The following is a 15,772-nucleotide window of genomic DNA, read 5'->3' as shown; positions in this document are numbered from 1 at the left end:
GTGTTATCCTGCCGTGTCAGGGGCCCTTTTGTGAAAGACTCATACGAGAAAGTATCAAAGTGGATGTCGATGGTGCACAGAGATACTATATTCAGAAAGATAACTGCATTTACAAAAATGGCAATAAGCTTCTCAGCCGTTTCCAGCAGGTTAATAAAAGGCAATCAGTCTGTTGTTCTTACCTTATCAGAACAGCCTCCTGTAATACAGGAGAAAATATGAGTCGTGCAAAAGCGTGCTCTTTCTCCTCCTTGTTATTGACCCCAGGGGCACGGACTTAGCTAAGGAAAGTGCACTGGGTCTGACGTGAATAATGGATTGCACAGTTTGTCATTTCCAGTAGCTTCGTCCTGCTCCATCTCCAAAGGATTGTGCCTGCTACCAACACGAAATGCTTGTGGGCTGCTGGCAAAGGGCAGTTAGTGCACTGATGAATTGATGCGTCTTTGCTTCTCACAGAGTTTTATATCTTTTTAAATCTACCTTTAGACCCTGGGTCAAAAATTAGTCTCTTCCCACAGCTCAAGAGCAAGATTCCCTCGGGGAAAGAGCCAGGTTGCTGTATGAGCTCTCTCCATGCCTCTCCCCCTCCACTCCCTGGTCCCGGGGAGGTTTGGGTGCAGGAATTCACCCCTTCCCCTCCTGCAGAGCATCACACCCAGCCCTGGACCTTGTGCTTAGCGCTGTCATTACTGAGCACCGCAGTCACCAGCAGAATATGCCCCTTCAGCCTCTTTGTCACAAAGTAATGATTTTTCTCATAGGAAAACCAAGCCGTGATGTGACGATGTGGCTTCGTGCGGGAGATTGGCAGAACAAGGCCAAGCTTTCCTGATAGGCTCAGCAGACGGACAACCTGACGTACGGGGGCTGTTCCGTCCGTGCCGATTGCAGATTTCAGCTTGGGCCAAAGACGTTCATTTTTATTCATGTATCAGACCTACCTGCTTCTCTGGGATAATGCCCAGCAAGCCAGAGCAGCATCTGGAGATTACAATCACACATTTATTTTTAAATTCAGTCCTTCTGCACAACTACATTATTTCTGGCTGTGCTGTACTTGTATTATTGTAAATGAGTTGATTTGCTTCTGAAATCCATAAGCTCTTGTTTAATTAACGCGCACAGTACATCTGCTGCTTTTTAAAGGGAGAACAGGGCACCATAGGTTGCTTCGAGCATGACGGATTCAGAGTTCCCCTTGGCTCTCATTTCTTTTGATTGCAGAACAGACTATCAAGTTCCCAGTAAAAAGAGAGAAGCTGTCCAAATTGCTTAGTGGTACGAGTGCTCTCATTCTCTTCTGTTCCCCACGAAGAGATGTTGTGGGAAAGTGGGTGGGATACACCAAAAACCCCTTGCACCCATCCTGCCGTAACGCATCTGCCGTGGAGATAATCTTTCCTTTTGTGCCTTCGTTTGAATCGCGTTGCTGTCACCCTGTCTTCGGCAAAACTGAATGCGTTCTAAATAACTCAGTATTCCTTACACACGCAGCAAAGTTAATGTATTGCAGTCTTGTCAGCTAAAATAATTGTAGCTCCACTGAAGGTGGCTTGTTTTAAAACGTGTTTCAGCGTTGCGTGTCTCAGCAGTGTGATCTCGGGGAAGCTTGTTCACATCACAGAAATGGGAACGCGCTCATTTTAGCTGTCATTGCCGTAACCTCCCATTCCTCTGGCTTTTGACATCACTGTTTTGACTTTCTGAGAGACAAATGTCTGGCATAAGCAAGCTTGTCATCTCCGTGCGGTTGTTATCTGGGAGAACACTACTGTGTGTGTGCACTTTTAGAGAGTACGTGGCAGTGTGGCACGAGGAGGAAGTTTTTTAGCATCCTTTGGGAGTGGCGTGTCTCTGGGATGATGCCTTGTTTAGCAGAGCGGGAAAACAAAGCCCAAGTGAACCCTCTTTTTCTTCTCAAGTGCATGAGTATTTGCGGGTGCTCATTTACTGAATGGATGTTCAGGAGAGGAGTGTGCGTGAGCAACTGCTGCGGTGCTACAGATGGTGGGGAGTGAGCAGCCCGATTTCCGTACACACGGCAGTGCTGGGACGGTGCTGCCCAGCCGGGCAGCCGGGACGCTGCCTTTAGAAGTAGCCTTGATGAGCAAGTGCTGCTGCATTCGGAGACGTGGCAAGTGTCTGGTGACCACCTGGGATTTTGGCTTGTGGCCACAGAGCTGGCAAGAAACTGTTGCGTTTGCATCGTTCCTGACTCCAGGCCAGCAAACCTTTCATCCAGCCCAGCTGTTGTGGCATCCGATCATCCTACATATTTTATAGAACCTGTTCAGATGCTTTTTGAAGTGTTTGCAAACAGCTTGTTAAATCACTGCTGGTACTCTGTCTTCAACTCTTCGCTTCCTAATTATAACAATGATAACCCAGCAAGATTGCCGTCTGAATCCGCAGAACCTGAAGAGCAAAAGAAATTGCAGCTTACTGCTTCTGGGTAGTAACAGAAGAATCTCAGATACCCTTTTATCAACAAGGTTATTAGTGTTACGCATCTGTCATTTTGCTGTCTAATGCAGGATCTAGACTGCAGAGAAGCGCCTATTTCTGACGTGGGCGTGGATTTTGGGGGTTTTCATCTAAGAGTTCCTCCCGTTTCGTAGTGCCCAAGGAGCATGTGAATTTAAATCTCTGTGTTAAACCTGTGTATTGCCCAGCTTGCCCTGCACACAGGTTGAATTTTGCAAAGGGTTTGACACCCGAAAGAGAGGGGGACAGCTGGACATGTTTTGTATCATTACTGGTTTTTTACTCCATTTACCTGGAGTTTTTGGGCTGAGGCTGAGAGGTGGTTTGGCAGTGTGGCCTCATGGGCAGAAGAGAAGGAGGAGGTTGCTGAGTGCATGATAAATACAATGTGCCACGTGGTCACTGAGTTAATTACCCCAAATTCCCATTCCAGGTGGACACCATACACATACATAGAAGCTCTGGTGCAAACTTGGTGCACAAAGATATTAGAAACCCTCTTGCAGATTTTGATCTTTCTTTTTCTCTTTCCCCCCTCCCGCTTTCTTTTCTCCTTTTCAATCCTATAACATTTGTCCAACTACTTCCGCGAGAAAGAAATGGGTAAGCACTGCTTTCCGTAACATTTGAGAATAAGGTGATGGAAAAGGAACTCAAATGTTGACAACCGGAAAGCGTAGCAGTAACGCGTGTAATGGAGTGAATCACTGCAACCCTGCTTTTTTCCCCTGCTACTCTAGTAATTTTGGCTTGCTGGTTATTTTATCTTGCAAATGGCTATCCTACGAGCAGCAATCAAGGTTTTGACTCCTCAAAGAAAACACATTTTGAAGGAACAAGAGTGTGTAAATGAACCCTCTTGAAGCTTGGATTCGTGCAGTCTAAATTATGCCAATGTAATGGGGTAATCGTTTGGGGGGACGTTTTACTGACTGGTAAAACTGCAGTACTGAGGCATGGGGGGATTGATTGGCACAGTTCCTGCACTAAAGAAATAGAAATTATATTCACTGTCAATCACTAGTCCAGCCTTCAATTATGAAAACACAGTGGGATTCGAATTTTTACTTTCTTATCTGTTCTTGTCCCAGTTTACATTCCAGCGTTCTGAGAAATGACCCAGGATCCAGGCGATCTAGTAGCTCTACTATGTTGGATGGAGGAAATATTGGAAAGTTTGAATTTGAGATCACTGACTTCTTCCTCTTTGGTTCTCCCTTGGGTCTGGTTCTTGCACTGCGAAAAACTGTCATTCCAGCTCTTGACAGTAAGTCCTGATGTAAACTGCTGAGCTCGCTTTGTGGGTGATGTAAGCACCTCCCATTTCAAATGCAGTGATTTGATGAGATAAACTGGCAAACCCCAAACATTTATATATGATATTTATTGCACCATAAGGAAGCAGATCACTGTGTGCTCTAGCCAGTAATGATTATACAGTTTATTTGCAGTACACTTCCAAACATTAAGAATACTGGGCAGTTCTTGAGTCTATAAATACTGTAATAAGTTGTTTCAATTGACTAAACAGGAAGATGAGATGATAAATCCTTAGTGCTGCTTTTTTTTAACCCAACAGTTGTCCTTTTTACAGACAAATATTTACAGTACTCTAACAAATAACCTTTTGATACCTGAGGGGGTTTTTTCTTCATCTTTTTAGTCTTTCAGCTCAGACCAGCTTGTCAGCAGGTCTATAACCTGTTCCACCCTGCAGACCCGTCTGCGTCACGCCTCGAGCCTCTTTTGGAGAGGAAGTTCTACCTTTTGCCTCCCTTTAATGTTCCTCGTTACCAGAGGTTTCCACTGGGCGATGGCAATTCTGCTGTTCTGGGTAAGTCACCTTGGATCCATATTAGCTGTCTAAAGGGTCATGTCCATACTTTACGTGAAATTACCAAAGTAATTGGGAATGACAAGAAAGAGAATTGGCCCTGTAACGTTAGCCTTATTCCCAATTTACCTGAAAAGTAGTTTTTCTATGACAAAATCAGTGCCTTGTAACCCATATGCCCTTAGTTTGTCACACAAAGGCCATCAGCTGCTGACAGTCATGATGTGGTGACCTCTCTGCGAGGGTTCCCGTTTTACACCCAAGCTGGTGCTTGTGATTGGGACCGAATGAAACATGATTAACTTGGCAGAGTTTAGGACTTCGATGTTTGGAGGGCCCGGGAAGACTAGAAGGAGCAAAGTCAACAGTGGGATAATGAGATGATTTACTTGGCTGCAACCTGTGCTTTTTTGTGGGCAGATTGGTGAGCTGGTGACAGTGCCTTGCCCTTGCCACCTTGCCAATGAGGCACTTTGCCTTCTTAGGATACCTCAGATTTCTCTGCCCTCAGTGGCCTCTTCGCTTGCTCTACCCCTACTGCAGCAGTGACAAAGTCTAAAATCACTGTGTGTTCCCTTTTGTCCTACTGGGTTGCTTCTCAAACAGCTGTGTCTTGCCTCAGCTCCCATTGCATCAGTGCTCTTGCAGTTGATCTAATAAAATAAATTAATTTCCTGCCATCTTCACCTCACTCCCTTGCCTAGAATCTCATGGTCTGTTGCCATTTCGGTGCAGGCTCTCACTGCAAGGAGCTGTTGCGGCAGCTTACCACTGTGCAGACCTGACTTTGGCCTCTGTGCCTCACCTAAAGCTTTGGTTCCCTGCAGGCTCAGGGCTTTGGGGCAGGAAGAACATTTGCTCTGTAATTTTGCCCTTGCTAGAGGTCGTTAGTCAGTGACTACTTAAAGTCAGCATTGCAACTGGGAGTTGCTACTATAAAACTAGACTTACAGCACACAAGAAATCATGCTGGCAAACCCAGAGTAGAATATCAAAGCCACCAGCTAGAAAGATTGGGATTTTTTCACCCAAAGCCTTGCTAGCTTTCCATTTGTTTAATATTTGAATCATGCAGGATGAAATGGAGTGTGTATCTAGAGCTGAATAATTCTGGTGATACTTTGCATCATTTTAAAATTAAACATGCAAAGCAGTGTTCTGCTTTGTATCAGTGTCTTTAAAAATCGCACTGTAATTGCTGAATCTGGAGATCTAGTTTGTTAAATGGACATAAATTAAAACCCATATTTAATGAAGTGAATAAAATGCATTCTGCAGGCCCCACTCGCTTCTCAAATTTAGCAAAGATCTAGCTGCAGCACTTCTTAAAAATGGATCCACCCACAATCACATTTGTACCCAGTCCCTCAACTCAGGGAATCTATGGCAACTCAAAGCAGTTTGCTTTTTGAGTGTATTCTAGGTATCAGCTGCGAGTGGCTCCTTAAAAAATAAAATAAATCTAAATGTCTTACCTTCTTCCTCTTAAATACATTTCAAATCCCCTGTTTTCACTGAAGCCAGAGGTTAGAAGCCCCGTTAACAGTGAACAACCTGCGTTCTGGGGTTGTCATTCTGTACATCAGCAAGGATCTTGCTGTGCCCCCCTAGACCTTTTTGTATTTAGAGAGGCACTCGGTATGTGATGGAGTTTTACAGCAATTAACAATAAGAAGGGTGGAGTGATTTTGAAACTCTCTCCAGATCTGTACTTATTTTAAGTGAAACTGTTCTGCTTTGATGAATAAAACTGACAAAGAAGCAGCTTTACGTTTTCTTCTCATGTAAGACAAAGCCTCTTCTTTGCTTATTATAAAGGAACAGCCTATTCCTTTCCATTAGAGTCAGAATTTCAGTGTTGCAATTTACACCTTACGCAGAAGTACTACCATGATTTGCAGATCCTCTACTAAAGTTAGTATTCACTGGAGGGCGCTCCAGAAAAGTTAATCACTGCTATAATTAAGCTATATGATTTGGTGATCACGTAAAATTCAGATGCTCACTTATAATTAGTTATGTACAAAACCTTCTGTGACACTGCTTGTGCGTGTTTCCTCATGCAGATAGCTAGCTTTTTTTAAACTCTGTGATTCAGAAAGCCTCTTATGACTTTTTTTGCTTTCTGTTTTCCCATCTGTACTGAGCACTGGGTCTCTGTTTCATTGCAAGCAACTTGCAGAGTGAAATCAAATCCACATCCCTGCTTGCTCCTGTGCTTTGCACTGTGTAGGTTGTGAGTCTGATTCAAGTAAATCTCCCCTTACAACGTAGTTTTTTCCCCTTGTAGTAAAAAGATTTCTCTGGATCTCCTGGGTATTTATGAATTTGGCTCTTTGGAGAAGCTGGTTAAGAGGACTCCGTTTTCTTTTGTTGTTGAAATGCCATCGTTGTGCTCTTCTCTGCTACCAGTTAATCTCTCCGATGTGGGTCTATTTGGAAAGTCACCCATGTTTTGTTTCTTTTATGCTATTTGAAGGTTGTCTTGTCATTGAAGACTCATAGTTGAAGTGCTCAGTTGTAAGCGTTTGTATGTTAACACTTTGTGGCCACATGTCTGTTGTTCTTTGTCCTTCTGTTTTGTTTTTTTTTTCCCCATCTGCTTCCAGTTGAGACAATCCAGAACAATCCCATTCTCCTCCTGGAAAGTAGCCCTCTGGGTGCTCTCCAGCACCAGGACAGCTTCATGGAAACAAGTATCCCTGTTCCTGTACTGAATTGGCAAGATGTTTCCAATAAAAGTGCTGGTTTTGCTGAGTGTGTGTAATCTATGCTCTTGTATTGTCTGTGGTGTTGGGTATTTGGGTGCTTTTCGGAGATCGGGCTGTTGCCTCCTGGAGTTGAAATCTTCGGGCTGTGTCTCAGGCTCTGCCACATGAAGTAACCGCTTGGGATCACGCTTGGGTCTGGGAGACCCACCGTGGAAAGAATGAGTTGGAATTACAAATTCTGTCCCATTCTGGTGTTCATGCCAGAAGGGGAGACTGCTGCCATGCACTTACTTTTTCCATGCGTGGTGGCCGTGCTGCTGGAAGAGCCTTTGGCACAGAAAGTCCCCGGGAGGCCCTGCTGGACGCGGCACACGCCGTGCACAGGACCCCTGCGAGACAGTCGGTTGTCAGCAGCTCCCCAGCACCGTAGCCAGAAGTCTAATTAATGGCTGCGCCAGACCAGATTTTGTCCTTTTCAGTATTTCATGTTTGGACACTCCTTGTGGCTCTGCTGAATACAGTGACTGAGGCTTTCAGACCCAAAGGTGGCTAAACATGTTGGCTTTTCAAAAATTACTTTCTCAACTTCTGCCTTAAAAGCAAAAAGTTGGATGTGTTTGTGTTGCTTTCTTTTCCATCACAAGTGCTGCATGGCTTCATTTATTCTGGTGGTGGCTGGTGCTACATCTGCGATTTTAATGAGACTTGACTTTGGCGTTTTTTGGCTTTTTTTTTTTCTTGCCCGTGTGTCTTACTTGCCCGTTCTCACCTCTTTTTTTGGTGTTTTGCATTGAGAGCTTGGTCCTGCTGCCTTGTTGTCTTTTAACAAACTGACCCCTGCTGTCCTTGAACAGCCCAGTGGATTTTGTGGTCATACAGGATGGCAACACTGCTGGCTATTCCAGACAGTCTCTCCCTTTGTCTTTTGAAGATGTAGATGATTTTTAAGTATGCAGTTGCCACGTTGCCTGTGCTGTGATGTTTTGTAACAAAGCAGAGGGGAAGGATCTGGTGCTATTAATTAATCACTTTGGAGGTCACTGATGAAATGCCTTTTAGCTGTCATCTGATAACTCCTGCTGTTAGGACAGAGCTTTTCGGAACTTCTCTGTTCTTTACATTGTGTGTCAAGAGCACAGCGTGGCCACGCAGTGCTTGGCTTGACTGTAGCATGCGCTGAATCCCAGTTCAGCTGCTAGTCTGTGAGAAATTTCCAGAAACATAAAAATTTATGGACAACAGGAATCTGTGTTGCCCTTGGTCTCAAGGTAGTGACTGCAGAGTGCCCAGTGCTGACCAGTGACTCCGGTGCAAGCAGGGTCTGGCCTGTGCTGAGCAACTGGCTAGCTTTTTTCTTTTTTAAAAAATTTGTTTTTATTGAACTCATATTTTTTTATTACTCTCAGTATGTCCCGCTTTGGTGCCACAGCTCAGCCTGCAAATAGCCCATTTTGAAATCTGCCATTCTGATTTCCCGAGGCCTTAACGCAGTGCCAGCAGTACATCAGGAGGATGGCCCAGCGCCGTTCACTTAGTGGGAAACAGTTAGTAAGAACATTGACAAATGACTCGGTAAATGAAAAGGCACAGCACTGAAATGAGTATTAAAGATCCATAGGTAGGCAAAAAGAAAAAAGGCAATTTTGCTTCTTATGCCACCTCTTCTTGAAGTGCTGTTAAATCTCAGCTCATTGCACTTGTCCAATGTGTGCATGCTTTGCTGGGAGAGAGGGTGCTCAGGGCACTGCTTGAGCCAGGGTTCCTCTTCCTGAAGCTTCTTTGTTCTAATAAAGTTCGCAGGAGTGGTCGTACGTGCTGGGGTCGGTCTGTGCCGGCACCCGTGATGTCCCACCCTGGTCGCCTCACTCCCCAGGAAAGCCCCCTTGGTTTCAAAATTGCATAGAGGGTACTGCACAAGGGATTTGGTGCAAAGAATACACAGCACTTAGGAAACATGGCATTAGGGTGTTCGGGTTTTTTTTCCTACAAGTCAGGTCCCAGGGTTTCATCTGGAAGTCGCTGCAGCCTTTGGGTTGAGAAAGCTTGGCCAAAAGGACAGTAATACATAAATGCCCTGCCTTTCCCTGACCCTTGTTTTTCTCAGAAAATGCCCTTTTTGGGGGAAAAAGGGTGTGTAACTTGGGGAAAGGGAGAAACAAGAGCAATCCCAGTGGGCTGGAGGGCAGGCACGCTGCTGTCGGGTGGCACTTCATCCCCTGCAGAGCAGGCTCCTGCCGCCACCGCGGGCGATGCTAAACTGAACAGTTCAGTAATGCTAAAACAGTTTAGGCTTTTATAGGAGTGAAAAATAGGAAGGGCTGTCGAGGCTAGGTGCTTCTGCTTCAGACTCATTGTATTCAAAAATCCTCAGTCATGCCCAGGAAAGCAAGATTGGCTAAGGAGAGCAAGTACTGTTTCTTCATTTATTTAATTTTCTGGGTTGTCAAAAAAGGGAAATATAATTCGGGCAGAGCTAAGTGCAGGCATGCTAACGGAGCTGAAGCCATGATCAAGCCACCCTATTTGCCCCAGCCTTTTCTCCTGCATAGCGTTGCTGTAGCACTCTTTAGCGTGTCTTCCACCTGCTTCCTCATTCAAGGCACAGATATTTTTATTTAAGGGAGAGGAGGAAGTTCAGATATTGCTGGCAGGTGTTAGTTAAACCTGAACTTGGCATTTTTCCTAGCTCAGACAAAGCCAAATCCATCTGACCAAGTTCAGGGAAGGTGGTGGTTATCATCTGTGTTACAGCCGAGTTGGGGCACCCATTTTTGATGTGACAGACGTGCACAAAAGGATCTCACAGTCTGTACAGGCAAGGGAAGGGACAGGAGGGAATAACTGAAAGAGATGAGAAGGTTGTCCCAGGTCAGCAGCAATGGGAGTGAGACCTTGTTGGGGTTGAACACAGCTCCTGGCTTGGCTCGTGTTCTCCGAGTGCAGGCTCCGCTGGAATTGTCTCCTCTTGCTTGTGCTGGTGCTTTCTGCAGCAAGCAAGCTGTACCGGTGGCGCTGGCTTGTGTTGAGGATACCGGTAGCAGCCCTGAGAGCCAGCAGCTCAAGACAAGGTGAAAAGAGGAGGAAAGTGCTGTGAAAGTGGTAATGGCCTTTCAGACACAACGTGGGCAGTGCGTGCAGCTCATCATCAGGTCAGGCTCCCGCTAAGGCTCAGATCTTGCAGTCCACAAAGCTTTTACACAGAGCAGCTTGTGGCCTGATTTTCCCTGCAGAGAACAGAATTCTTTTACCGACACTTAGCTAACACGTTTTCTGCTTCGTACGTTCCCTTTCCCTCTGCTGCCACAGGATTTGTGTGGGCACAGACACTGCTGCTGTGAACTGAGAGATGGGAGGAAGCAAATCGGTAGCCTCAAGCTAAAAAAGGTTGCTATTGGAATAAACCAGTTGCCAAAACAATGCCCCATGTCAGCCATGTACTGAGATGAAATCCAAGGATATCTAAACTGGCTGAAATAGGCAGAGGGTGCTGGGGTGTGGTAATAATGTGCTCACCTTTGCCGTGGCATCCGCTGCCTGGCTGGGCACAAACCTGTGCCCTGTCTGATATCAGGGAATAAAGTGCAGCTGCTGCTCCCCAGCTACAGCAGAGATGGGCAACGGCAGAGCGATAGTGAGTAACTTTGCTTTTGCATGTTCCTGTCATACGGGTGCTGCCTGCTACGGAGTACTTGGTATTGGCATTGCAAACCCTCTGCAGCTGCAGGATCTTGGGATATCCCGGAGATGCTTAATTCAGCCTCGTGGCATCCACAGAGGGATGGGTGCCCTTACCACTGTTACAGGGAGAAGACTGAGAAGCAGAGATTTTGTTGTGGCTTTCAGTATCTCTCAGTTTGCTAGTTCGGAACCTTTTAGGTCCGTTTCCTTCCAACACATCTGTAAGGTCTGTGTGAGCATGGCTTTTTAAATCCTCCTCTTCTGTATTTATGTACTAAAGGGTTAGACCGCACTTGGTAAACCTCAGATTGGGATCTAAAAATCCAGACTTGCACGTTGTACAAAAGAAGCTCTGTTTTCACAGAGGCTGAGCGCCCCCCGATCTGCCAACACCGACTGGAGATGTAAGTGCTGGGCACCACCCTCCTTTCTTTCAACAGCCCTTACTTCAGTTTAATGAGTGTTGGCTGTATCCATTGGCAATAAAATACGAGTTCAAATTTAATCCCTGCCAGGCATGAAAATGTTTTCTTGATTTTTTTTAAAATTTTTTATTCATTAATGCTTCTACCTTGGAGATGTTGATTTAAGTCTACATATTTCAAGAAAACAAATATCCCCTTTCTAATGTTGTTTTTTTGTTCTCCTTACCTTGGTTATTTTGTCTTGATGTGAACATAGAAAGTTGAGTATATTCACATCTGTATGTATGACACACGCTCTGTTATCGCTGCTTGAATAAGTCTGCCTGTTTTTTTCTTTGGGGTTTTGCATTTGCTTTTGGAGCTACTTATTTTGCTTCTCTCAATCAAATACTGCTCCTGCAGCCACATGTCTCTGCCTGCTGTGGTGTTTGCTTTCTTTTGAAATCAGAGCTCCGATGATTTTTTTTTTTTTCCTTTCCAATCAGTTCTGAAAGGTTTTTGCACCTACCAGCCTTGTTTGCCTCCTTCCTCCCCTTCAAGTTCATCTTGCCCAGCCTCTGTCTGTCAGTCTAATATTTTGATTTCCCTGTTTCAACTTTGTAGCAGATGTTGTTCAGTCTCATGGTGGCGTCTTCATGGAAAATGCGTCCCTGTCCACCCCCATTTCAGCCCCTCAGTTCAGGGGCTTCCGGAGAGCCAGTGAGATCAGCATTGCCAGCCAGGTCTCAGGAATGGCAGACAGTTACACTGCTTCCAACATAGCCAACAGTAAGTGTCTCACCCCCGCTGAGAACGCCACTCGCTGCCGCACCGCTCTCTCAGCACCACGCACCGCGCCAGAGCAACGCAGCTTCTGTCTCTCTGGGGTTATGCTTCCCATTAATAACAAAAACTGGGAATTATTCCGCCTTCGCCTGGTTTTGCTGTAGTCGGTGCCGTGTGTTATCCTATCCCCGGGAGGAACAGGTGATATATTCAATGGTAATACACGGCCACCGCTGTGTTATGCATGTCGGACCGTGATAAATTGTTTAAAAAAATAATATTTTACAATAATTGATGTCTCTGAGCACTGTTTAGCTGCTGTGCATGGTGAGAGTTAATCCAAAGGGATGTTTCTCTGCAGAACCCTTAGGGATCAGCACTGCTGGGTTGATAATGCAGGATGCAGTGTATGGCTTGATGCAGATTGTTTCAGTGTGGCCCACGAAAATGTAAGTTAGGCACCTCTGTAATGCTGAAAGGGAAGAACAAGTTTGGGTTATTACTTTACATTAGAAATTCAGCTCTTCTGTAGCCTTCAGGGTGGCTGAGAGAGTCAGCCGGCTGTGACCCGTATCCCAGAGCTGAATGAGGAACAAAAAGGGATTTTTGTATTTGTTATTTTTCCCAAGACTTGTATAAATTCTCAAGTAATACAGCGTTGTTAATGATTCAGCCCTTTCTTTATATCAGCTGAGGTGTGAGGTTAACATTCTCTGTCCTCAGGGACTTCTGGGAACTCAGACCAAAAAAGGCTGAAAGTGAAACAAATGAACAAAAACCGAACACAAAAATATTTTTAAAAAAATTCACCTGCAGCCCAAACTCTTGACCAAGCAGGTGGCAAAAACTTAGAGGTTCTCCATTCCTGGCACATTAGACTAGAGGGTTGCGAAACGCTCGCTGTATAATTAATTGTTGAGGTTAATAATGCTCCCTGAGGGAAGCGTTAGTTGCTGAAGGTCTGTGGGTGCTGCTCATGGGCTGCTGCGACTTCTTGCCCTGTTTGAGGCAACGCTTGGCAGTAGGAAGAAACCCCCTGGGTGGTTTGTTCCCAAAGCACATCCGAGAGCTGACACCGCGCTCCCAGCGTTCCGCCTGCCATCTGTCCCGCTAAGACATCTTCCCAGGCACTTCCTAAATATTAATCTACTTGGGAAGAAGGCTCCTGGAGGAGAAGGTGTTTGGGTTTGTGCTGGTTTCACACCCGTGGAGAGCTGCCGAGCCCGGCGGTTGTTGGTTGTGAGGCGGTGACGCCGAAAGGCCTCGCGTGAGTTCCTGCCCCTGCGAGCTGCCGCCACGTTGGGCCTACGCAGCGCTTGCTTCTCTTCGCTTCTCTCGCGCCCTCCCCAGTTATTTAACTCGCGATTCGTGTCATTTATTCCTCCGTGCGCTTCACAGCCTGTTTCTGAGGTTGGAGAGGAAGATCCCGGCCTCACGTTCTGCCTGACAGCCCCTTCCTTCGCCTCCTCGAGTGCCACCGTGTCCTCTGGGCTCTGGCTTTGCAGCTCTTGCGCTCAACCCAGTTAGCGTGGCGGTGATAAGAAGCCGCGGCATTGAGGGTTGGAGGCGGCCCGTGCTTATCCCACCGGGAGAGCCAGAGGAGTTCCAGGGGGGCGTCGCAAAGCTGCGACTTCCCTCCCGGGAGCCCTCCCTAGGGCGCAGCTTTCCTCGCACTGTGAATTTCTGGAGGATGAAATGGGTGTTGCCTGTGGCATGTGTGTGCCATCATAATAAGTGTGATTTCTGCTCTTTTATTTTTTTTAATGTTATATTTCCTTTTAGAAACCAAACACCACCTTAATCATTGTAGAGGGTTTAGCCTTCTGTCCCAACTTGCCCTTCCTCACAAATCCCCTACCCAAACCTCGTCCAAGAGACATAGGCAGCATAAACATGAAATCCCTTCCAAGGGAAGGAAGCTCAAAGGGCCGTGGAGTCAGGCTGCAGACTGTGCTCTCCGGATACCCGACCTGGACATCAAGACAGGTATTCTGGAGACAACCCCTCCGGTCAACCTCCTCTCTCATTTGATAGTCACAGACCTTCACAACAGAGCTGCGCGCTTTCACTGAGGCACTTAACAATTTCTGATTGCATTTTAACAAGTGTTTCTGTCCCTTTGCTCCGAAGATTGATCATAACATGGCTAACAACTTGGCAAGAGCAGGAGTTCTTCTGGGCAGAGCTGTGGGGACAATGCTTCTGCCTCCACCACTGTCTTTTGAGCGTGGAAGAGTAAATCTTATCTGCTTTGTACAAAGAACCTGAAGTTGCCCAAGCTGGGGACTTGCATGAGAAAAGAAAGGTTGGGACACAACCAGGAGCTGCCAGTTTGGAAGACAGGGAGTCAGAAACAGCTGCGAGAATGTGCCTTTGTGCTCTGGAAAAGCCATGTTGATCCATCAATGCCCTCCTCATCCTTCTTGTGGCTCTTCAGAAGAGCAAGGGCCGTTAGGATTTGGGTGTGGGTTGCCTGGGCGCTCACGACAGCTAGGGCTGGGCCGTGGGGATATGCTGATGCCGTAACCCTCTGCACGTTGCTGTGCTGGAAGCTTTGTGCAGGTCTCTGAGAGGAGCTGGTGGGTCCATTTTTTCAGTTCGGCGTCTGTGCTCATCACCAGCAAGGTTTCCCTGAACAAGAGGGGTTTGTTGGATCATACCTTGTACCTGGCAGCTTTCCCAAAAGTCTGAAAAAAATGGAACATTGTCACAGAGAAAAAACAAGCTTGAGAAAGCCCTTCTCAAAGCCCCAGCTTGCAACCTGCATGCAAACACAGCTCCTCCTGTTGCTCTCTTGATCTCTGATCCATCTTCTCTTTCCACAGCTGCTTTTCCTTTTTGGGGGGGGCTGGAGGGCTCCTCCCTGCTGAGAGAGCAGCCCATGCCTTTGGGATCTTGAGGCTTTGGGCTGAGACGTACTTGTTGCTAGGGAGTCGGAAAGGGCGTGTGCGTGGGCAGAGGTCGAGGTGTGGTGGTGTCCGGTGGGTGAACGGTGGCTGCTGGATGCCTTGTGTGCGAGTTGTTGACTCCCTGAGGGAGAAACTTCTGCGTTGTCTGTAACCTTGCCCACCTAAAATCCCAGTGTATTTTTTAGTCACCTGTACAACGAAGTCCTGATGCTCTCAGATACTTTTCTTGTTGGCCACTGGAGAGGCTGGGGCTTTGCCTGCAGCGTGGTATCCTGGCAGGGCAACAAGGACTTGTTGGGAACTGCCAGTCCTGGCAGTGTGTGCCATATACCCTGCCTTGTGGTGCCTTTTAGCATCTCACATGGGTTCCCAGTAATCGGATCTTCTTTAGCGTGGCCAATATCTGGATGCTGTTCCTTGGTGAAAGCTAATGGAGTTGTAAGCGTGGCTGGAGATGGCCTGGGCATGCACTGCCGTGGGCAGAGCACGCACATCCTTCCTCCCACAGCTCCAGGGAGATGCATTTTGGCATGTGGATTCCCAGGCTCATTGCACATGAGCCTTGGACCCCTTGCACAGAGTCTGGATTAATGGCCAGTTAATACCTGCCTTCTAGTGCCTTCCTATTGGCTTAAATAAAGGAGAGCTCGAGCACTGGTACCTCTCGAAGTTCCTTCCTTGGTTTGAGCGAACACTGACCCCTGGGTTGGTTGATCCCTCTTAGCAGGGAGCAACCTCCCGGCGTTCCTGGAATGAGGAGCCAGAGCCTTGAAATACCGTTTGTGACGGAGACTGCGCGTGCACGGGAACCCGCTTTGTCTGAACGAGTCTTTTGCTTCTTAGTTGCTGCCAAATGGTGGGGAACCAAAAGGATCGACTACGCTCTCTACTGTCCTGATGCACTGACGGCTTTCCCGACGGTCGCTTTGCCTCACCTCTTCCACGCAAGCTACTGGGAGTCCA

The 15,772-nt window shown here is 46.7% G+C and overlaps 1 protein-coding gene across 1 annotated transcript in view; it reads left to right on the top strand.

Moving 5' to 3' along the window:
- PITPNM2 (phosphatidylinositol transfer protein, membrane-associated 2) overlaps window positions 1–15,772 on the top strand; it is a 63,403-nt gene that overhangs the window by 40,305 nt on the left and 7,326 nt on the right. Inside the window, exons 13-17 of the mRNA XM_009875424.1 lie at window positions 3,579–3,754; window positions 4,151–4,321; window positions 6,931–7,080; window positions 11,739–11,903; window positions 15,653–15,767. Of these exons, the coding sequence (XP_009873726.1) occupies window positions 3,579–3,754; window positions 4,151–4,321; window positions 6,931–7,080; window positions 11,739–11,903; window positions 15,653–15,767 (777 nt within the window). The remainder of the gene's footprint in view (window positions 1–3,578; window positions 3,755–4,150; window positions 4,322–6,930; window positions 7,081–11,738; window positions 11,904–15,652; window positions 15,768–15,772) is intronic.

The sequence above is a fragment of the Apaloderma vittatum genome, unplaced genomic scaffold, assembly GCF_000703405.1.
Source record: "Apaloderma vittatum isolate BGI_N311 unplaced genomic scaffold, ASM70340v1 scaffold2708, whole genome shotgun sequence".
NCBI lineage: Eukaryota > Metazoa > Chordata > Aves > Trogoniformes > Trogonidae > Apaloderma > Apaloderma vittatum.
The sequence above is the reverse complement of the archived record's forward strand: the minus strand, read 5'-3'. Positions and strand labels throughout refer to the sequence as shown.